General features: G+C 42.7%; 1 protein-coding gene across 8 annotated transcripts in view; it reads right to left on the reverse strand.

Annotated features, from left to right (window-relative positions):
- The window catches only part of ubr5 (ubiquitin protein ligase E3 component n-recognin 5), a 52,411-nt gene that overhangs the window by 12,871 nt on the left and 17,328 nt on the right, over positions 1–22,212 (reverse strand). For 4 of the 8 annotated variants that reach the window (XM_080752588.1, XM_080752587.1, XM_080752586.1 and 1 more), the window contains exons 15-43: positions 21,693–21,802; positions 21,061–21,173; positions 19,198–19,365; positions 18,220–18,331; positions 17,885–18,039; positions 17,573–17,770; positions 16,131–16,341; positions 15,528–15,654; positions 12,952–13,103; positions 12,742–12,837; positions 10,288–10,411; positions 9,979–10,076; positions 9,411–9,568; positions 9,202–9,293; positions 8,753–8,899; positions 8,461–8,579; positions 7,628–7,754; positions 7,216–7,354; positions 6,736–6,896; positions 5,859–6,098; positions 4,646–4,769; positions 4,286–4,397; positions 4,001–4,156; positions 2,726–2,983; positions 2,221–2,489; positions 1,830–2,041; positions 1,252–1,485; positions 505–578; positions 136–308 (exon numbers count right to left, since the gene is read on the reverse strand). In XM_080752588.1, the coding sequence (XP_080608714.1) occupies positions 136–308; positions 505–578; positions 1,252–1,485; positions 1,830–2,041; positions 2,221–2,489; positions 2,726–2,983; positions 4,001–4,156; positions 4,286–4,397; positions 4,646–4,769; positions 5,859–6,098; positions 6,736–6,896; positions 7,216–7,354; positions 7,628–7,754; positions 8,461–8,579; positions 8,753–8,899; positions 9,202–9,293; positions 9,411–9,568; positions 9,979–10,076; positions 10,288–10,411; positions 12,742–12,837; positions 12,952–13,103; positions 15,528–15,654; positions 16,131–16,341; positions 17,573–17,770; positions 17,885–18,039; positions 18,220–18,331; positions 19,198–19,365; positions 21,061–21,173; positions 21,693–21,802 (4,459 nt within the window). The remainder of the gene's footprint in view (positions 1–135; positions 309–504; positions 579–1,251; positions 1,486–1,829; positions 2,042–2,220; positions 2,490–2,725; positions 2,984–4,000; positions 4,157–4,285; positions 4,398–4,645; positions 4,770–5,858; positions 6,099–6,735; positions 6,897–7,215; positions 7,355–7,627; positions 7,755–8,460; positions 8,580–8,752; positions 8,900–9,201; positions 9,294–9,410; positions 9,569–9,978; positions 10,077–10,287; positions 10,412–12,741; positions 12,838–12,951; positions 13,104–15,527; positions 15,655–16,130; positions 16,342–17,572; positions 17,771–17,884; positions 18,040–18,219; positions 18,332–19,197; positions 19,366–21,060; positions 21,174–21,692; positions 21,803–22,212) is intronic. The other 4 variants (XM_080752590.1, XM_080752592.1, XM_080752589.1 and 1 more) reach the window with 2 other exon arrangements.

Here is a 22,212-nt window from a genome sequence, read left to right on the forward strand (position 1 = left end):
ACCAAACCCTGCAACAGCCAATTAGTGAATGAGACCTCCCCCCAAAGACATTTTCACCTAATCAAGGACCTGCCTGGCACACTGAATTTGGTACTTTAACTGATTTTAGAATGCTTCCATAACGCAGACACTGACCTGCAGGAGGTGGGGCTGGTCTGCCAGAGGGATGGCCTCTGCTAATGGAACCTCAAAGGGGTTGGGTGGGATGCAGCCAAGGAAGGTCATGGAGTCAGAGCGACGGAAGAAGGGGTGGTTTTGCCCGGTTTCTGCAGGAACTGGGTCCTCATCCTTGTCCTGTAGTGTAGAACCTGAGGCAAGATGTAAAGAGTGCGAATATCAAAACACTGCAAAAAACTAATGTTGTTTACGCCATTGGTCGCTAAACACCTTGAAGTCCTACAGTGGGTCAGGTCAGATATTCACTAAACATACTCTGCATACTTTTTAAAGATGCAAATGCATTTGCCTGTATATAAATAGAAGTTATAGCGTTATCTCACTTACTTTGATTTGTATCCTCGTCATTCTCATGTTCAGAGTCCTCATTGTCCAAACCCAGTTCCAGAATCTCACGATTCCTGCCAATAAACAATTCAATTATTTGAGTTTAATTACACAGATGATGCCCGAAAAGGGCCAAAGAATCAATGATGTTGGCATTTTTATGTTCCGTTGTCTCAGGTCTTCTTGTCAGATTAATGTAGATAGTGACTACTTTAAACTGTGCACTCTCTCTTCCAAACTGTGCACTCTCTCTTCCAAGACTCAAATCACAACAAGGGAAGATGCCTGTTCATGTCTGGAGTTTTTATCTGGGTGCCGAGTTGACATTTATTTAAAGGAGCTATAGTCAACTTTTTCTTGAAAAACGGATGCTAAAATAAAAATAATGTTTCGAAAATATTTCATAAAAAAATAAGCTTCATATATGTGTTTCAATTAAAAAATGACCACAAAAAGCGTAAAATAATGATAAAATAATCATTTTGGCCCTTTGTTTACATTTACAGGGCCCGTACTTTGTTTACATCCTAGTCTGTAGACTAGGATGTACACCTACAATGAAAAAGTTGACTATAGCTCCTTTAACTCTGGGTATTTGGGGGCATCTAGCAGAATGCCTTGTGTTTTAAACTGGGATAAAACGCTTGGAGGACAAACAGTATAAGTGTTCATTTAACTATCAACACAGCAGCCACTGCATGATACTGAATGACTGCATAACATTTGGTTGTGGTTTTATCCATTTACCTCTTTCTATCCATCTGTGGGGTGTCCAGGGTGGTTTGTTGGTTCATGGCCTTAATCCAGTAGATTAGAGCCTGGAAGACGTAGGCTACATGTTTCAGTGAGCACACGTCCAGCACAGGAAGCACGTCAGAATGCTCATCGTTATGGGTGCGCATCAGGGACAATGCATAGTTTAGGAAGTCTCCTCGGGCTGACATCATTCCCTGGCGGGCCGTCAGCAGGGTGGCTGCTCGCCTGACACACACACACACAAGAAACGATGCCTCTGCCATGATAATCCAGCTTGGTGTATTTGACTAAATATGCACCAAAGCTACATCTATAAGTGAATGGGACTTCAAAGAATAACACAGAAGTGGATGTGCCCCATTTACAACGTAACCCTATATACGGATACATCCTATAACTCACTGCAAAACGATGTGTTGTTGTGAGCTTGTAGATCATCTACTTTTGCTGAATGTTTGCCTATTTAAAACATGATTAAAACATGCTTTAACTAAATCTTAAAGAATCAAATAGCAGCTTCTACAGAATGAGATCCTATAATGTTTATCCATTTCTTTTCTTCTTTTTACCTGCGTCCTTCCAAGGTGCGCAGGCTGGCCTCCTCTCGGGCGGTCATACGTTCCCTGCGAGCTGAGTGTTGCGAGGCATGAAGTGGGTGACTGGGATGACCTGGATCTCCTGCTGAGGACAGGGCTGAGCCGTAGCGCAGCTGAGCCTCAGTGGAGTCCATGATGGACACCATCCAGTTCCATGTGGGGATCAGCTTCTCTTCTACATAGTTCTGGTTGAACACATCAGTCAGAAAGTCAGAAAATAGTTTATCATGGAATGATGACCATAATCTTTTTTTAAAGCCTAAGGCTCCCCTATTATTTAGGATTTCACTGATTGCCAAGTGGACTGGCTGCATCTCTGAGAAAACCTCTGTTGGATAGCCACATGACAGCACTCAAACCTCACCTGCAGGTTGACCGCATCTTGGTAGGTCAGCTTCACAGCAGCAGGGTACTGGGAGTAAACCAGGTGGTTGTACTTGGGGATCAGGCTCATGAGGTCTGAGATCTGCCTGATGACGATGCTGTAAGCCCGGGCCAGGCTGCTGGCAGATGTCAGGTAGCTGCTGGAGTTGCTGGCCTCTAGGGCTGCTGCTGCAGCCGCAGCACTGGAGCTGATGGCACTGGAGCGCCGAAGGTTGGAAGGGTCTATGTATATGAGCCCTGTGGAGCTCGCTGTTTGGAGATATTACATAATTTTATAGTTATTATAGATATAGCTCTAAGCGCCTTTGAACAAAGATGCCCACCATCTATACATTTTTAATACAGTATGTGCAGGGGAACTAAACCTGTATTCTTCAGAAAAGCTTGGACAACAATCTTACTCACTACTACATCACACAACAAAAAAAAAAACAAAAAAAAATCAATAAAGCAAATGGGGAGAAATAAATGGAAGCTCCACTGACCAGCAGGTGTAGAGGAACTAGAGGGGGCGCTCCCCGTGGCCCTCTGGCTGGGTGCGTTGCGTACGGCCCACTGCATGGACCGAGGTGCCTGGGCTGCGCTGTTGGCATGAGAGGAGCTGGTCGTCCTCTCCAGTGGCTCGTCCAATAGGAAGGTCTCCTGGTCAACATCGTCACTCTGACTGCTGCTGCTGTCCGAGTCACTGGAGTCATTGGACTGGGAGTCATCCTCTGAGAAGAAGGCAGGGACACTGCTGGCACCTAGGGGAGGAGGAGGAGGGGGTGGGCAATGAAGAATTGAGACAAGTTTAAAGGGCTGTTTATCAATCTTTCCCTCCTCCTCTTTCACACGTACAAACTTTGTCGAGGCAGGAGTGCAGGTTAGTGAACCACACCACCACAAGGCCAAACAACATTACTACTTTCAAGGCTTCAATTCAAACCACAGCTGTATCTGCTTGTCTGTACTGTATAATGGCTTTATAAATAGTAATACATGGCTTAATCTCCTACATTTAAAACTTGGAGATTGCACAGAGATGAAAATTCAATTCACCCATAATAAGGTAAGAACTTGAGTGCAAATCAGTAAAATATTAGTAGCAAATGCAAAATATGAATGAGGGACAAAAGAAACACACAATTTGGAGAAGCTAGACGTATTAGTTTGTTATTTCGGAGGATACATCAAGGTTGCTAACGATGTAGTGGCAGATTAGTTGATGACGGGTACGATAAATGTGAAATGTGAGGATGGAAAGCTAATCTGGGGGAACTCTCAACCGTGTGTGCACTTTGCAGATTCACTCTGGCCCTGACATACTGTATGCATTGAAGTAAAAAGGAGCCCATACCAAAAATAGGAAATGCCAGGGACGACCTACTGCCTGCAAATGAAATACATTGAGCATTGAACCAGGGACCAAGTTGTCTGCTGTATCATCAGTTCTCTAAAGACAGAAAAGATTGCACTCTTATGAGTAAAACTGAAGGGCCACTTCTAGGTAGGCACTAGCCTACGACTACTGATTATGAGAGGATTGAATTAGTCTGCAACAGAAAATGCAAACGGAATGAGGCAAGGCAGAAAGAACATTTCATTCTATTTACATAGCTAGTGGTTGGAGCCTCTGAATGGGCAGTTATGTGAGGTCACCCCCCTATGGGACCCATTTCCCCCAAAACAACCCCCCACCACCAAATAATAAAATGAAAGTATCCAATATCAAATCAGATCAAAGTCAGAGGACAAGATGTCAAACGCTTCAAAACAAACACCTGATATGTGAGCTGTTGACCAACCTGCTTCAGAACCAGCAGTGGCTGCCGTGACAACGCTCCTACGGCCGCTGGCATTGTCCTGGTTGCTATGGTTGCTTTCGCTGTCACTCTCAGTCTCGGCCGCTGCCAGCAGATCCAACTCCATATCACTTCCTACAAAATGAGAATACAGAGGCATTACCATCAATGACAAAGTAAGGGATCCATTTCAGGTATTAGGGATGAATTACGCTATGGCACCCCCTGTCCAAGCAGTTGACATTATAGAGTATTAAGTCTCACCATCCTCATCATGTTCATCATGCTGACCCTCTGCCTCTGCATTTTCCTCTCCTTGTTCTTCCTGATCATCATGGTGGTCCTCCTCTCCTGCAACACCCTCAACAACTTCAACCTGAGGAAAAAACATTAAATTAGAAAAGCGTCCAAAGACAGTCCATAAACCATTCTGGGATTAAACGAGTGATAGCTGGCTGACCTAATTAGAAAAATGGTCTTGAAGTGTGCATGCATTCAGATGTACATACATCTAGAGAGCATCCCACAGTCTCATCCCAGAAGGTCTGTCAGTGTCATGCAATAAATAATAATGGCATACAAAGGTTATTATGAACATAATGATTTTATAACAACACTCCCCACCTCTTCCACATCTGCTGAGACAATATCATCCTGCTCCTCATCTCGCCCTCTGACAGGCTGGGACTGGCTGCTGCGTCGAGGCTGGGGGTTCCTGATGATGTAAGAGGAAGCTGTCTGACTGGAGCTGTAGGAGATTCAGGAGAAGCTAGGGGTCATTACCCTACTTATTATAACTCTATGGTCATTACAGATTGGATTTGTTAAGGCAGTGTTTCTCAAACGTTCAAATGTCAAGGTCTCCCCTTAACTCTGACAGTGTACAAATGGAACCAAATTGACCTGTTAGGTTTCATTTGGCTCCATTTGTACACTGTTAAAGTTAAAGACTTGTATGGGTCAATTTAGACCCCCATAAAGAAACCCACAGTGTCCCTGGAATCCATTTTGAGAACCACTGTGTTAAGGTATGCAGCTAGGGAGGGCAAGTCATTAGTTCACCTTTGATCAGCTTTGCAATTCTAGTTCAAAACATGGGAAAACAAGTCACGATCACAACCCATGAAGCGGATGGACCTAATTCTTTGTTAAATACCGTTTAGCTTCCTGTTTGAGTGTGGGTAACAAATAAAAGCTCTGGTTGTATTTCAATTGTTTTTTGTTACATTTTAAACAGTCATATCTTCCGGCTTCAAAATAGTTGCTTTAGGCTCTGTGCATAACTGTAGTCTGCAAACTACCACAGGTGGCATACCCGTTTTCAGTTCCTAGGTACATTAGCTTCGGTAGTTTGAAAAGAATTGCCTAGACCTCTGCATGCGATGACAATGTTTTAGGGTTGCGAGTGTATATGATAAGGTACAGGGAAATGGGGTCAATATGTCATTGCATCATAATGGCGCCAGAGTGGCTAGTGCTGATCTACATTCTTTTGTGATTAATGGCAAATCTCAGTTGTTGTTGAGCAATGTGAAAAATATTTGGGAACGGAGTTCTTGACGTGCTGGCATTGTGCACCAAAATGATTCCAATAGACCTAATAGTTTGCGAGATTAGTTGCAGACAAAGATCGTCTATTTTCGTCTGACACGGTGTGGAGGGAAGAAATGAGGGGCGAAGCACAGACACCATTCAAAAAAGGTATAGGGTTGAAATGGTTAAATGCAGAGTGCACGTTATCAATCGATATACAGTAGTACTTGAAAACAATATATTCACTATATCCTTTGAAAAGATGAAGTGGTGCGTGTTTGTTAATGTACTAAAGCAAACTGACCTGCTGGATTGGTCAGGAGAGGGTCTCGGGGGCAGAGGTTCCACAGAGAAGAGCTCTTCGCTGCCCTGCACTGCATCGATGCTGGTGCTGGCCAGGGTGAAGGGGGCAGTGGGTCTCGCAATACCCATACGCACAGGAACAATGAGGGACTCTGCCACGTTACACAGCTCCTCCACCGCGTAGGGCAGCAGGGCCTGGAATACACGCCGACACTTCCCAATGGGCTGGGGGATGAAGTTACTGTACAGAGGGAATTAAAACAAGATAACATAAAATAAGAATTTCTTGTGTGTATACTTTTCATTATAATGTGGCTTGTGTTCAATATACAGTACACATCTTGTGACAGAATGCAAATTTGCAGACAGAATGGATAGGTATGCTTGATATTTGCATCGTAAATTCTCAGGAAATAGTCCATGAGCCATACGAGATGTCGGTATCCGAAAGGTAGGCAAAGGTTACCATGCATTTTTCTCTATATCTGCTCTATATCTGTAGATTATATTTTGGTATGATAACCCTTTCTGAGACACAGCTAAATTGGTGTTATCAGCCGCTAAAGTTGGTGTCCCATTAACTTTACTATACAGGGGAAAAAAAGAAGAAACAAATAATCTGCTTTAAGTAGCATATGAGGGGTCAAACTAGGGTTTTTTCATGATTCTGAATCCATTGCAAGCATCTGTTTTGCACGAAAAACATTCCTTGGGCTAAAACAAAAGTGTGAAAGTGATGAGAAAGGGTCATCACACCAAAATATAATCTACAGATATAGAGCTTTTCAAAAATGCACCATACAAGACCATACAAGATGTACCGACATCTTGTATGGCCCATGGACTAAAAGCATAGAACTCCTGAGCTAAAGGCTTACTTTTTCTTCTTGGATGAGGCCATCTCGACACTGAGGATAACAAAGACCCGGGCTACAGAACGCAGGAACCTCCTGGTAACATTGATTGCCTCCTCTCTCCGGCCAGGAGTGTACTTGTTCTGCAGCTCCTTCACCAGTGTACCCAGCAAGGTGTCTATGAACTTGTGGGGGAAGAGAGAACAGGGTGAATACAGGCAACCATAGAGGCACAAGCCTATATACAGTATATATATATATATATATATTTTTTTTTTGTAAGTAGTAGAAAATATCTATTAAGAATCTATTCCGGTTGAGGCATATTTCAGAATCCAATATGCATTTTATACTAGCTTTATTTTCAAGAGGATGGAGAGGCATTTCCTGAAATATTGCATAAACCGGCTCAAATCCTCATCATGAACTGAGAAGCATGGAAAGGAAGGCTTTTGGCAAACCACTGCTGCTGTATGTCATCAGGTAGTAAGGACAGTGACTAACCCGACTTACAGTAATGTCAGGGGCACACTTGACGATGAGGCAGTGAGTGAAGCAGTCGAGGCGGATGGTGCCACTCTGCTGGTTCAGGTAAACCTGCTCTTCAGGCAGCAGGTGAGCAATCCTGCTGCTTGCACTCAATCTGGGACAGAGAGACAGTGTCTTGAGTCATATAGTGACATCCATCAAGTCTTTAGAATCTATCATTTCTATGTCTAAGGTCTGTTAGGGTATATTATATTATGTAATGTTATTGCAATTATTTTGCTTTTACAAAATATACTGGACAATAACAACTCAAATCATTCAGTTAGTATTAACACATTAAAATAATTCTACTTGTCCAGCATATTCTGCTTAATGAAAATAACTGAAGTACATCACTAGCAATGGGAGTGCAGGTGTTGCTACTCACGGGTCTTTATTCTCCTGGGAACCAAACATAATCATGGACTTGAGGGCGTTCCAGTCCTGCAGGACTCGCTCCAGAGCAAGCTGGGCGAAACGAGGAGGTTCCAGGTCATGGTCCGGCATGTCAGAGTCTGACAGAGAGGGAGAGGCTGAGGATTTCAATACAAGCTGCCTTGGGTCCATTATATTAAAAAGAACTCCAGGCGTCACTAATTTAAATAGATTAACCCTGGCGTTCCTAGTTTGGCCTTTTTCCCCAATTCAATTCAATTCATTAAATAGATGATTCATCATCCAAGTGTAAGTAGGGCTCTCACGATTATGACTTTACTTGACGATTAATTGTCACTAATATAATTGCAATGAATGATTTAATTGCATCAGTCTCTGAACAATGGAACATTATGAATAAAAAATACATTTCTGTTTGACCTTTAGGCTTTGTAATCAAAAGGTGGACAGGGCAGATCTGACAATTAACTTGTGAAATGTAATAACTTAAAAAAAGAAACATGTATAGTGGAAATAGCCGAACTACAAGCCCAAAGCGCGTCAGACTTCACAGATTTACTCTTTTTTTTAAATGTTTGAAAATACAACACATTTTTCAACTTGGAAATGATGACAATTATGCAAAGGATTATTGAGATTATCTCAATATTTCCATCTCAATAAGATTTTAAACCAATTGTTTGTTAGTTTGCCTAAACAAAAGAAGAATATAGCTGTTTGAAGGCATTTATTATTATTAATTTGTATTGTACAGTGGTCTCCCTCCTCAATTCGTTTTATAAGGTGTAATGTAACATTGCTGAGTGGTGAAAAGAATTCACTCACCTTCTGCATTGGCAGCCTTGCGGTTCCTGTCTTCTCTGATGCGTGGCGGTCGATACTGGCAGTGCTCAACACTCTGCCTTGCAACAGTCTGCACCAGGAACAGTAATATATGTTCTCCCCTATAGATGGACATGACAGCAGTTGAAGCAACATAGCAGTTGGAGCAACATTCATAATGAGTTAGGAGTCAGCAAACTATTGAAAGTTTTCTTTATGTATTAAAATAGCAATTGTGCATCATAGCAAATTATGTTTCAGGAATGTACCACATAAGAGCCGAGTGGGATCTTACCTGCTGTTGGGTGTGGTGACCAGGTTGGTGGTGGTGAGTAGCCTGTAGAGCAGGTCCAGGCGAGCAGCCTTCTGGCCAGCAATGAGTGTTTTACACTTACATTTCTCCCAGCAATCACAGTACGCTGTGGGAGAGGTTCTCTTCAGTCTGGGAAAGATAAAGTTAGCTCAGTGAGACTGGTTTGACTATCACCGCAATTTCCGCAAATATTAATCATTTATACAACAGAATAAAGGAGGTCATGATGGGGGTCATTAAATTAAATTAGGGATTAATCACATAAGCCCTGTATGTTGTACAACAGTGTTGTCGAACAAAAATGGCGAATTTAGAAGTCTGTGTGTGACATGTTGCAAGCTTATACATCAACGTATTTTGTTTGCCTATAATGACGTACCCAAAATAGGGACACCAGGTTGAAAGTTGTTAAACCAGGAATAGATACTTACTTGCAGTCATGTCCCTTGTGGCACACTCTAGCACACTCAGTGCAGCAGCAAAGAGACTCAAGCAGACCACAGGTCCGACACTCAAAGATATCCTGCGTAAGTAGTCAATGTGGGGGAAAGTTTCAGTGCCTGAGTTGATCTTCACATTGTCAAAAGACGAAAAAACGTATCACCTTCAGCAGCAAGGCCATCGTCAATTTAGTTCCTACCTGGTTGATGTGTTCGGCTCCAGTCCAAGTGAAGCTGCAGGTGTCATTGCAGCAGAGGACGTAGAGAGGTGAATCGTCCGGGTTGGTCCCCAAGGGACAGATCATTTCCATAAAAACAGAGTCTGCATCCTCCTTCTCCACAATGCCAGGGTCACCCACTGTGTCCAACAGAATGGATGAGCAAAGTAAATTGTAGGCACGGGCAGCATAATAATGCTAAATGATCTTAAGGACATTTCCATAAGAGCTGGTGATCTGTTACAATACAATGGCTATTGCAAGCAGGTCAGTCAAAATAGTCTGTGATGCACATACATTTTGGACATGGTACCAGGTAGGATTATGTCGCTTTTAAACAAAGATATGAATGCTATTTTATCAATATTCATAGGTTAGGTTGCTCTTTTTTGTTTCCTTTTATTTACCATGCCCAACTCAATTTAAGAGTACTCTGCGAAGCATGAATTCAACAGCTATACAAGCACAATAACCAAGTCCCCCCCCCCCACCCCACCAAATACCAATCTAGATCACAGCAGAGAGCCACTGAGGAGTGACAGTGAAATACCTTTGGACATTTTCTGAGCAGCCTCTAGAACAGTGATGGCTGCAGGATAAGCTCTCCCACTGACTGCCAGCATGAATGGGGTCATTCCACGGGCATCCCTGTCAAATAGCAACACATAGAAAGAAAGGTGAGAGCAAAATAAAAGAAAGAAGAAAAAAAGAACACAGGGCCATCTGCTGCAGATGGAAAATGATACTGGCATCTCCAGGGAAAGAAGAGTAGCTATCCGTTCTGTTTTATTTAAAAGGATGACACATTGGTTGTCTTCAAATGAGATAAATGGCTTCATCCATAAATGAAGAGTCATACTTAGCGGAGAGCAGCTCTCGTAGATGTGGCCTCAGGACAATGCTGTCACACATCAGCTTGAGAATGAGGTGGGCGTTGGCCTTCCTGTCTTTAGATTCAACCACAGATGGCTCAGAGGACGGGCCTGGTCAGAGTCAGAGAAGACAGCATCCACTTGATATCTTTTAAGTTTTTAGCAGAGAGGTGGAATACCTTCCATTCTATAAATCCAACAAATACTTGGGGCTGACCAATGCCAGAATTTTTAGTCAGATGCCGTGAAAGTCCTTGACCACATATTACTGGTGTTTGGATAAATATCTTGTTACAAATTTTAACATTTTCGAAATCAACTCAACTCTGAACATTTAACTTATAAGCAAACAAATAGTGTTTGATAGTAAACACAAACAAAGTCCTATTCAGACATGTTAATATAAAAGCTACATAACTGCCAATACCAATACTGTCATCAAAAAAGTAAAATAATGGACAAAATATCAGCCAAACCGATATATCGGTTGGGCTGATAAAACTATCCTACCTAGTGATAAAACTATCCTACCTAGTGGCTGTAATGATATAACTATACACAAGTTTGTTCCTCACAGCTTTTACTTTAACTAAAGATTTAACATACCCATTAACGGGTTAGCTGGTTACCATGGTAACCAGATAAACACCTGCTCTCACGACCACTGGTGAGCTAAGAAACTCCATATCCCACGATGCACCGTGGCGCATTGCAGACCTAGTTTCACTTCCTCATTCAGACCCATTGTGTCACGTTGGAAAGACAGCCTTTTCTCCCCTTTTTTCCCATATCTCCCCACATCGTACATTTCAGCTCTCTTGGTGAAGCATGGAGCGTGCACGGAGCGCTCCAGAATCAGGTAAACATTATATAAAAAAGCCTTGGGCAGTGAATAGTGTATAGTAGGGTTGGAGGCGGTAACCGCCGTACCGCCGTACCGCGGTATACCGAGGTCAACCGCGGTGTCAGTGTGCTTACCGCGGTAAAAAGACAAAAAAAAAAAGTCTATTTTTTTATTGGAAAACAAGCGAGTTTTAAAACGGGGGAGAAGCGAGGACCGCATGCGCTCCATGCCGCTCTGCTCTGGGCCGTGTACCACACGTTGGAAGCCACATACGTCACTCAGTCACAGACCCTGCACACAGTGCACATGCAGGGCAGGAGAGTACGGAGCACAACTCTTATGACGGAGCAGCATAAACTTCCACTCGACACAAGGATGCTAATACATATCTTGTGTTGTGGCATATATTTTTTTATTCATACGGATTACTGGCGGAGCGCGGGCCGCGTGGACTAAAATCGAAAATGAAACTATTTTACTTTTTACACCGCGTCGCACGTTGTGCCCCGTCCGGCGCGTCGGCGATTTTATAACCTTTTCTGTCAAGTCTTGTAACTAAAACCTGTATATAGCAGCACTCAATCACTGCGATTTGAGAGTTGAGACGTGACATGAGTTTACAGAATCACTGTACACGATCTGACTACCCTTCCTCTTCTGGTTTGTTCACACCGCTGTTTGTGTCTGAAAAGTCCAAGTAGCTAGCCTACGTTCCTATGGTAACCCGACAGTGCAGATCTAAAAGCTCAGAACGCGTCGCGGATGCGATGTGTTGTGAGCTTGTAGATCTGCTCCTTTGAAAGCCATACCCGCTGTGCTGTACGGAGAAGTATAACTCGGGCAGTCAGGCTGTGAAGCTATATATACTCTATGCTGTGGAGAGAGGCGACTTTTGGGAAGATGATTGCAATATTTTGGCTTATCGCCGAACCTTAATTAATAGATACGGGGGTGCGGTAATTACCGCAGTACCGACGGTAAATGGGAAGACGGTAATCGCGGTAACAAAATGTCCATACCGCCCCCGGCCTAGTGTATAGAGGGTATGCGCGTGACATCATCTGTTGCTGGAAGCTATGTGGAAACGCCTACTGAGTGGCAAAAATCTGATTTTTGCCACTGACATCCCATACATCCAAACAGAAAAGTCCTATCTGATTGTATTAAACAAAGTTAAACTCACCAACAGCGGCTGTACTGAAAGCTTGAATTATCCTCTTTCTATCAGCAAAGTTTTTGTTTCATAAAAATCCACCATAGGCATGTTATGAGCTACTTTCTGTCAAGACATTCTGTGCAGGTTTTTATTTTTCCATGTGTCAGAGTTTGGAAGCACTCGTTTTCAACAACACAACATCCTGCTGCCTCCTGCATTATGTGCAATTTAGAAACAGGTGGTATGTAGGGCTGTTGAGTGATTTGCAACTAGCACTTCCAAACTCCAATGCTCCATGCTGCTCAATGTTTTGCCACTCAGTATAGATTAGGGGGGCGGGTCCCAGTGGAGGTGCATACCCTCTATTGTTTTGGCGACATGATGGCACGCGCTGTGTTAAGAAAGTGAAAATGTCAATCCAGAGTCCAAGTGCTATCTAACCTGGTATGGTGGAGGTGCTGGGTCCTTGGCTGGTTCCAGTAGATGCAGTGGTAAGAGAGCCCACAGCTGGAGCTAGAATGAAGTCAATGTCCCCATCTGTCAAGAAAGTACAATTAATGTTATTTAAAAAAAAAAAAAAAAAAATACTACCCAATATAACATCTTGTGTGAATTGTGAAATAATCAGCTTGCTAGGTTCAGTGTACTGACCGGGGTCCATTGGTGGGGGGTCAGGCACCCAGCTGGGAGGGGCAATAGGTGGTGAGACAGGGTCCTGGTGGTCACTGGAGGAAGGACCAGACTCGTGGCGGCCGAGGCCAGCTGCTCTAAGAGACCGACGCATCATTTCTCGCAATCGAAGCCTGGAGACATCCGACAAACAAATGAACAGACTAAGCAAAAATAGGCTCTGCATAACTGTAGTCCCGGGTTTCCAGAAGATGGCATACCAGGTTAATTTTCCCCATAGCGTCACTTGATTGCCTCAGCAACAGATTTGAACGGGGAATACACAATACACATGTAAAGGTGTCTAGTGTTTACCGCTGTTGGTCGCATACAGGAAACGAGTATGCCACCTTCGGGAAACCTGGACTACAGTTATGCAAAGAGACGATTCTAAAGAGATATTCTAAAGTCTCTAATGCATAAGTTAACATAGTCAACAGCTTAGGTTCACAGGTTTTATAATAAGATTAAAAAGAAGAAAGCTCAAAGTTAACACATCTAATTCTATGGCAACCAAGACAGTGAGAGTATAGTTTGCTTATTGTTAAGAGGGAAAAAAATTAAGCCGAGTATACTTTCAGAATGTCTTTCTCAGAATAAGAGCTAGAGAGTAGGTCCAAAATGACACACCCCAACCCTAATGGACCCGTGAAATGTTTTCCGACACCTGATTGGTTACACGATTTTTCCAACTGACTGAACTTTTTCCCACTGACTGAACCAAACACATTTGTTCAGAGTTCTTATAGACCCATTTCCCGGGCGCTCCCCTGTAGACAGCGCCATTTCTGTGGTGTAAACTGCAGCCAGTGGTGCAGTAGACAATATCAATTCAAAATGGGAAATACTCAAGTAAAGTACAAATACCCAAAATTGTATTTAAGTACAGTACTTAAGTAAATGTAGGCTACACGTTAGTTTACACTGCTGTTTGCACCACGGAGGTGGGGGGCGGTGCCCTCTACAGGCTGTAGCTCAGGAAATCGGTCTATCCCCCCCCCCCCCCCCCCCCCATATTACAGACATGACCCTGACTGTTCGTTATTTATTATATGGATGTGAAAAACCTAATAATTATAATTGCTGGCAAAATACTGTTTTACCATTAAATGCCAGTTAAAAAGGCTATGCCACAATATAATCTATAGTAGCAACCTACAGTAACAGTAGGCCTGTCCTCTAAAAATCGACGCGTCGTTTTAAGCCCCGGGAATCGACGCCAATTGATTGAGTCGAAGCGAAAATATATATATTTTTTATATCACCAGTTAGCCTACTGCGGTGTAACCTCGCATCACCAGGCTTTAACTGCGGTGCACTGCTGGACTGGTGTCATGTACTTCCAATGAGACGTAGCAATTGGCGAACAGTTATTTATTGTCTCGCACCAGCGTCGGGTTGAAAGTGAGACGGAACGGCCAGAACGGTTCAGAACCGCCGCTTCGTTAAAACATTCGGAGCCGACAGTGTTCCGTTAAGAGGAGGAAGCACGCTGTCAGAATCCCATATTAAATAACCTGCCACAGCACAAACGCACGTCCACGAAGTAAACATCTTCTAAAGTCAAATTAACATACACAAGTGTAGGCTACAAGTTACATTTTCTAATCAAAGTGCTTCTGAATTGTTCCAATGTTGTAATCCATAATGATTGATTGTGTTTGCGTCCATGACATGTCCACTGCTGGCTCAAGTGGGAGCTGTGCCTCCACCTTTTTATGATCCGTTTCTGAAATGAATCCGTTCTCGACACATTACTCTGTCAGTGCTCTGTGTCCCGCGACTGCGGACTGGATCCCATCGTTCATTTAAAAGAGCCGTTCAAGAGAGGGGAATCGTTCGCGAATGTCTCATCTCTACTGCACGCTGCAGAGAGACGGGGCAGAGTTGAAACAGCGGAGATGTTTTATTTGTTTTAACAGTGTGTTATAACTCTATGGTTGTACACTGCTATGCAGATAACATTTGTGCTTGCGCACCGATATCACCGAAAACACTGTGTATTCAATTAATCTCTTAATGTATTATGTTGACGTGGTTTAAAGCAACACTTTTTTTTTTTTATTATTTTTTACACAAAGTAGACTATAAAACGATTCGTCGACGCGTCGGATTAACCCCCGCGACTCGAATCGACTTCATAAATCCCGTGTCGAGGACAGCCCTGACAATGAAAATAAATTCCTCAGTGAAGAATCCATGATTGCACACACCAGTGTGCACACCTCGACTTTTCCCCCCTTATTTTGCACCACAGTAATCTGATCCCAGGTCAGCCTAACCATTGATGTTTTTCTCTCCTGATCAGCAATGAATATGGGTCTTCTCAGATCCACTCGGGTATTACAATTAATGATAAACAGGATCTAAGATAATAGAATCTGAACCAACCTGGAAGTGACCAGGAGAAAACACAGACCCGAATGTGTCTCGGTTACTAAGACCTCAACTACAGGGAGTATTTATGGTCTACTGGATAATTTATGATTTGACAGTAACCCATTTGCTGTTGTTCAAATTATAACATCACTTCTTTCTCAGTTTACCCAGTTACTTACCCTCTGCTACTGGAGGAGCCCGTCCTATTTCCAGAGCTGTTGCTAGAGACAACAGAGATGGCATTGGCAATGGCCTCCACAGCAGACAGACGCTCTGCGAACGTGTTCCTCTCGGACCGTTCAGCTTCTGGAATCACAGAGCAACCAGTGTTACCGTGGAACTAAGTGTTTTTTCCCCCCGTGGTCCCCATTATTTTATCAGTCACAGTGAACTGCACTATATTCGCTACATTTTGGTCAGGTTGTGTACAAGGATACACACAGTATCTTCAACATCTACAACTGATATGCAAGTCGATGCCACATGTTTGTAGATTTGCATGGTCTTATTTCATTTGCAGGCAGTTTTATATATTATTTTATATACTGATCTGAAATGGCTACGGTTTGATTTGATAGGCTTTATCTATGGCACATTGCCTTTACCTGTCCATGGTTCAAACAATATTTGGAACTTGAAACCAATTCTGGTCTCTGATTAAATATGGAAATAAATATCAACAAGAAATGGAGTGGAGATATATTGTGAGAAATCTATGCAAAGCACTGCTAGAAACTTTGATTAAGGAAAAATCCTTAATATCGGACCCTGTTCCAGCCTACCTTCCTCCTCCTTTGTCTCCTTGTTGCTAACAGGGAAGCAGACAGAGACAGCAGCATGGAGAATGTTGCGGTTGCCGTCACAGCGGTGGCCCAGAAGGGCTCCGAGGGCCTGGCCGCTCTGGTCCAATAGGAAGGCCTGCTCCAGGTTCACTAGGTACTGCCGACATGCCTCATAGTCACAGCGGAGCACGTGTTGCATTAATGTTTGCTTCTGCAACATTCAAAAAAGTATCATCATTTAGTGACGAGTATCATTATCAAATGCCGCCATTTTCTGAACAGTTTCTGCCTGGTATGAACAACATCTAACTGATGTGTTTTTTTTTACCATTCACATTGCACAAAGTGAAAACAGCACCTTAAAACATGCTAATGTTTAAATACTAGAAGTTTGCGGCCCCCATCTTTATATTTGAATACACACACACAATAAATAAATTATAATATATATATATATATATATATATATATTTATTTCCTATTTATCATTTTCTATATATTCACTTTGCTCTCACTCTACCATATACCTTTTCAAGTAATATGGAGCGCCTACAGAAAAAAGAATTCCACCCACTACTTTACACCTTTAATGTGACAAATAAAACTGATTTTGATTCTTACTACACAAAGTGAAATGTAAAGATTGGTGACTGAGGGGAGCCCAATAATAATTTAAACAAGTATGTCAAGAGTTTAACACTTTGCTAGCCGAAATAGAATGGCTTGTTGTAGATTAGCCGTGAAATTTCTATTATTGTATTGATCTGAGACATAATATTATGTTTATAAACATGAGCCCGCCACCCCCCCTCCTTGGACCGCGCTGTTGTTTTTTCTTTTTTTTCAATCCCCAGGTCGTTAGCTCACCGTGATTATCTGGATCTCCATTGGGATAGAGTGGCTGTTTTGGCCGAGGCGTCTTCTCCCCATGCGTTTCGCGTGCGCGATCCGTTCACGTAAATGTCTGCTCAAATAATCCACGGATGACTCAAGAGTCGATATGAACAGTTTCGCTCGCATAGCCCGCAGCACTCCTGCTGTACTAGCACTCGTGTATAAACAGTAAATGGGTGGCTGCTAGGAATCCTCTAGAAGGAATGGACCTGACGTCACTTCTGCTTCATGTCAGACGAGCCATGCGCTATCGATGGACGAGTGGTGACTAGGGAAGGTTAGACGATCGCCGATTTTCGGATAAAAATCATTTATTTCGTTTTTAATGACAAAGTACGGTAAAAGACGGCACAGGCCGAGACTCCTTGCTCAGATGTCCGGTATATTCCGGTTTTAATATTAAGGGGCTCCCCGTGGCTTGCAAAGTGTTAAAATACAGCTATATTTTAGATTAACCATTTCAGATAGAAGACTCCCGACACGACACTCAACTTTATGTTCAAAACCATTTGTTACATTATGGCTACTCTATGGCCTGTGGCATTTACCTCAACAGCCATGATGATTATAGCAGCTTTCTTTTTAATGGTAGAGTTAGAGGGGAGGTTGGCAAGGGAGTGCACCCCCATTCCTAAACTGGCAATGGGTGGCAGATCCAGCCAATCAGGATCTCGGATTCCACCCATGCAGTCTTTGGCCATGGGGTAGATTGTTCCATTTCCATCTCTGAGAATGATGGGTGACTCCTGGAAAAAAGCACATTAACAGTCCATTAAAGACAGGGATGTTCTCTATAACATGTTGTTCTCTATAACATGTTAAGTGGCCCTTCTTGTAATTCACAATGTTCATCAGCTCACCTGGCCGGCAGTGAAGATGGCCACATTACGCTCACTCTGCCCCAAGAAGGCCAGGTTACTGGTGGGGAAGTTATTCTCCTGCTCAGCTTTGCCTGTGGCCAGGTCAAAAATACAGTATCTTACCCAGTTACCAGTTTTCAGAACTGCGTGGACTCCTGGGAGGTAGGGAGAGAGAGATGGATTTGTTTTCCAAGTGTTTTTCATGTCATTCGTTTAAATATTTCTTTTGAGAATCCCCATGGATTTGCCATTTTTATTCAAGTCCTGTGCATGTCAAACAGAGCGAGAATGTTTCAGAAACACACACAATATAGAAAGAGTTGGAAGTGACATACCTTTGGAGTCAACATTCACAGCCAGAATCTCAGCTTTCTCTGGAATGCAGAGTTTTTTAGGTGTGCGCTGAAAGCAATCTGGAACTTTAGGAGTTCCACCTGTTTTTACCACCTGAGCAAGGTCGGGAGCAAACATAATACAATATTAATGTCAGATATTCAACTACTTACACAGCTGCAGTGGCTTACTCTGTTGAGCGTTTCATTCTAACCAAGTCTTTGTTCAATGCTTATTTATGACTAACTATACTGTATATGTAAAATGCATACAGGCAGGTAACAAATTAAAATACTTGAATAAATAAGGGGAAAAAACATGAAGACGTTTCATACAGGTGTACTGCACCACGTAAGATACAATTAAGTAATTAACATCCCATCATATTCTGTGGGATGAATAAAAAGACTAAATATGCACAGTTTACTGGTTTTTGAATCAAGATGGCAAGAGAAAGTCCATCCGACTATGAAAGAGGGTTCATTAATGGGGCATGGGTGTCAGGAGCTTTACACTTGCGTATGTATGGGTTCATTAGTGGGACATATCAGATCATCATTCACCATATTCTCAACAAGTGAATGAGTGGGTGGCATACACCAAGAGTGTGATATGAATGCTACAGTGATGGGATTCACAACACAATGAGGGAAAGAAAATTCACCCCACTTGAGTTCCAGAGACTTGTACAATCTATGGCAAGGTTCTGGCGGCCAAACACTTTACTAAGACACTTTTTGTTGGTTTTTCCTTTGTCACCTGTATGTAATGTCTGCCTGTCTATTTTAATTTTCAACTATCTACCATATCCATATGCAAAAAGCTAAATATTGTATCACTTGACTTTGTATCATATTGAATCGTTTTGCAATGCAAATAAACGATTGTATCGTTGCATACCCCTAGTCTGTATGCCTACAACATATACTGTATGTCACGTTCATTTATGTATGTTTCTATGTGTGTAATTTTACTCATACCTGCAGCTCATCTATTCTGAGGAGCCTACAGTCCTGCAGTAATGAGGACGGGTCAGAGTCTGTAGGTGCAGCAGCAGCCGCCGCAGCAGCAGCAGCACTCTGGCTGTTCATGCTGCTGGATGCTCCTGGAAACCTCACAGCAACATATGCACCATCCACTTTTAACACCTTGGAGACAAAATGGAGACAACACAATGAGTCTTGGTCATCCGGGTATTGCAAGGTGTAAAGTACCTGCCTCACTGTGAAGATTGGGATATAACAACACAACAGGCCGCGTTTGCAGACAGCAGGGGAGGGCGATCTCTGTCCCAGTGAAATTGGGAGGGATATTGTCTACTTCTGCACGCATTACACCCTCCCGTTGAAACTCCTCACTAGCTGCGTTTCCATAAAGCTTTTGTATGCGCATTTTGGCTTTTGCTTTAAATCTTCAAATGGAAACACCTGGAAATTCAAAAAAAGTCTTAATTTTTTCGCAAAAACACTTTAACTAGAGAAGCAACCGATCCGATATTTTATCGGTATCGGGCACCGATATGAAGGTAATTAATGTTAATTAATTAATCGGTATCGGACAGAACGTCGCCGATCCGAGTCCCGATATAAATAATAACTAACCTCAGGGTGGCATATTGCATATACAATATAATCACGCAATTGTAAGCCCATGACCAAATGTTTTTAGCATATAATTATGAAATAAATGATCCCAGCACAACTTCGCTCCTCCAAAGTCGCTCCTCCACTCGTCTTAATACGAGACACGGCTTCACTGCATGCAAGCCAGTTGACGGCTGCACGGCAGAGAGCAAAGCAGCGTTCGGTTGGTAGTGCATGAAGCACAACAACAAACAAAGCAACAGGTCCTTGGTTTAGAGATTAGTATGGCCAAATGTTTTAAGCTCTTCCTTCCTTTCTCTTTAAAACGGGATTCACGGGGGTCTGTTTCGGAAAATCCAATCGCTGTTTGTTTCTTGTCCACAAGCTTGTCAAGTTGTCTGTCAGCAACATGTGTGTCGCGGACAGAGCAGACGCATGCATGGTTACACCGACATTGGTGAGTAGTAGGAAGGGGGGGTCCACATGCATAGGGTGGATTTTTTTTTCTTCTAGTCTAGTAGGAAAGGGGGAGTCCACGCATATTATTTCTAAATGGTTATTTGAAGAATTTATATAAAGAGTTGCACTGACTGCACTGAACTGAGCCTATCCTACAATTAATAAATGGCTTTAATTGAAAGGTTTTTTGCTATTTAGCCTACTGTAAATATCGGGTATCGTATCGGTTATCGGGAAATAGCCAAATGAATATATCGGATCGGATTGGAATAGAAAAAACTGGATCGCTGCACCCCTAACTTTAACGCTTGGAGGCGGCGGATTTTGGTGCTTAATCGAAAACGCCGCCCCAGCCCCCGCTTATGTTCAAAGCAGTTGTCCTCAAAACCATTCGTCCCGAGATGGCATCACGCGCACAGAGCGGCCGAGAACAGCAGACCTCCAAGTCCAAGCTCACAACAGTCCGCAACAAGCTAGTGTGAGCTTGTATATCAGCTGTTCTCGTGCACAATTCCGTTGCGGGGGTGAAGTAGCCTATATACGTATGTGGAGTGTCTCTTCTTCTCTCCCTCTTATCTTATAGATGAAATCTATACCAACGGTGACCGTGTTCACGTTATCCCTGCTAGCAACAATAATGATTTAAACTTAGGTACAATCTATGGCAGAAATGACTGGTGAATGAATACCAAATCCAACTTCATGTCTTCATGTCTCAAGCGAGCCACATAACCTATTACATTGCCATACAACAAATTACTGTAATAACTTAAGACAGAAGTTTATCCATTTGTCACCAACCTTTCCTACAGGTACATTCTTAACATCCTCCACAAACACCACCTCCCTGAGAGGCCACTGCTCCTCGTTCACTTTCTCCTCCTCTTTGGGAGCTGGGGTGGAGCGCCTTCGTTCTGTAAGCAGAGTACAACACTGTTATTCCATTATGTCCAGCACAGATTAGCGCTGGGACATGCAAAAACACGTTTAGGGACCATTTACCACATTCACACAGCTGAGCTGATGCAATACATATATGACTGCTTTAGGTTCAAAGTGTCTTAATTTGTTCAATCTCGTGTTAAGCATACAGAAGACTAAAGTTTTGAGTAAACAAAAATACAGTTTAGAATGTATACTTGGGAAAGTGTCTAATCAAGGAAAGTTTGCACTAAATATTGTGCAATGAATATATATAATCATTATCCACAACTAGCCACATGCTTGACATGATAAGGGGGTGGTAAAAGAACAACTGACAGATGTGCAATGACCTGGCTGGATGTACAGTACGGGCTGATAAAAGACTGTGTGCCATCTGTTTCAAAGTCAAAGGAGTTATGGAGAGTAAAGAGAAGAGAAACTGGGTTCTGTTTCTGTGAGACAGCAAGACAGAATGCTGGAGAGTGCAGGAGAGAGAGAGGATGACGTACTGTAGGGCAGCGAGGCACTGCTAGCAATGGAAGAGGTATCACTGCAGGTGGATGCTGGGGAGGGAGGAGGACCCATCTCAGTCTTCACCAACTCTGGCTTGCTCTCCGTTCTAAGGGGGGAGGAAACAGGATTGTTTGATTTTTAATTTGAGGTTATCAAAGCTTAACGCAGTATAAACACCATGCCATACACAACTTGCTTTCAAACAATTTATTTAATTGTAGAGTGAAGGAAGGCTTCACTTTAAAATATACATGGGAATAATAAGCGAGCAAGCAGAGACTAAAGAATGGCATGTAAAAAAGAGGCTTAACAAAAGATCAATCCAAGTCAGACGAGGTCCCTGGGGCTCAGTTGTTCAGCTGACTACCGTTTCTTCTGTTCACAGTACTGTTAACAGATCGAATGACTACAACTAGTCTCCACCAGATCAATTTCAGATGCGTTTTACAAACATGCAACTTGTAATAGAGACACTTGTGATAATAATCAATGCAGCCATCTAAAGCTCCATTTACA

Source organism: Nannobrachium achirus (assembly GCF_963921795.1).
Source record: "Nannobrachium achirus genome assembly, chromosome: 2".
Taxonomy (NCBI): Eukaryota; Metazoa; Chordata; class Actinopteri; order Myctophiformes; family Myctophidae; genus Nannobrachium; species Nannobrachium achirus.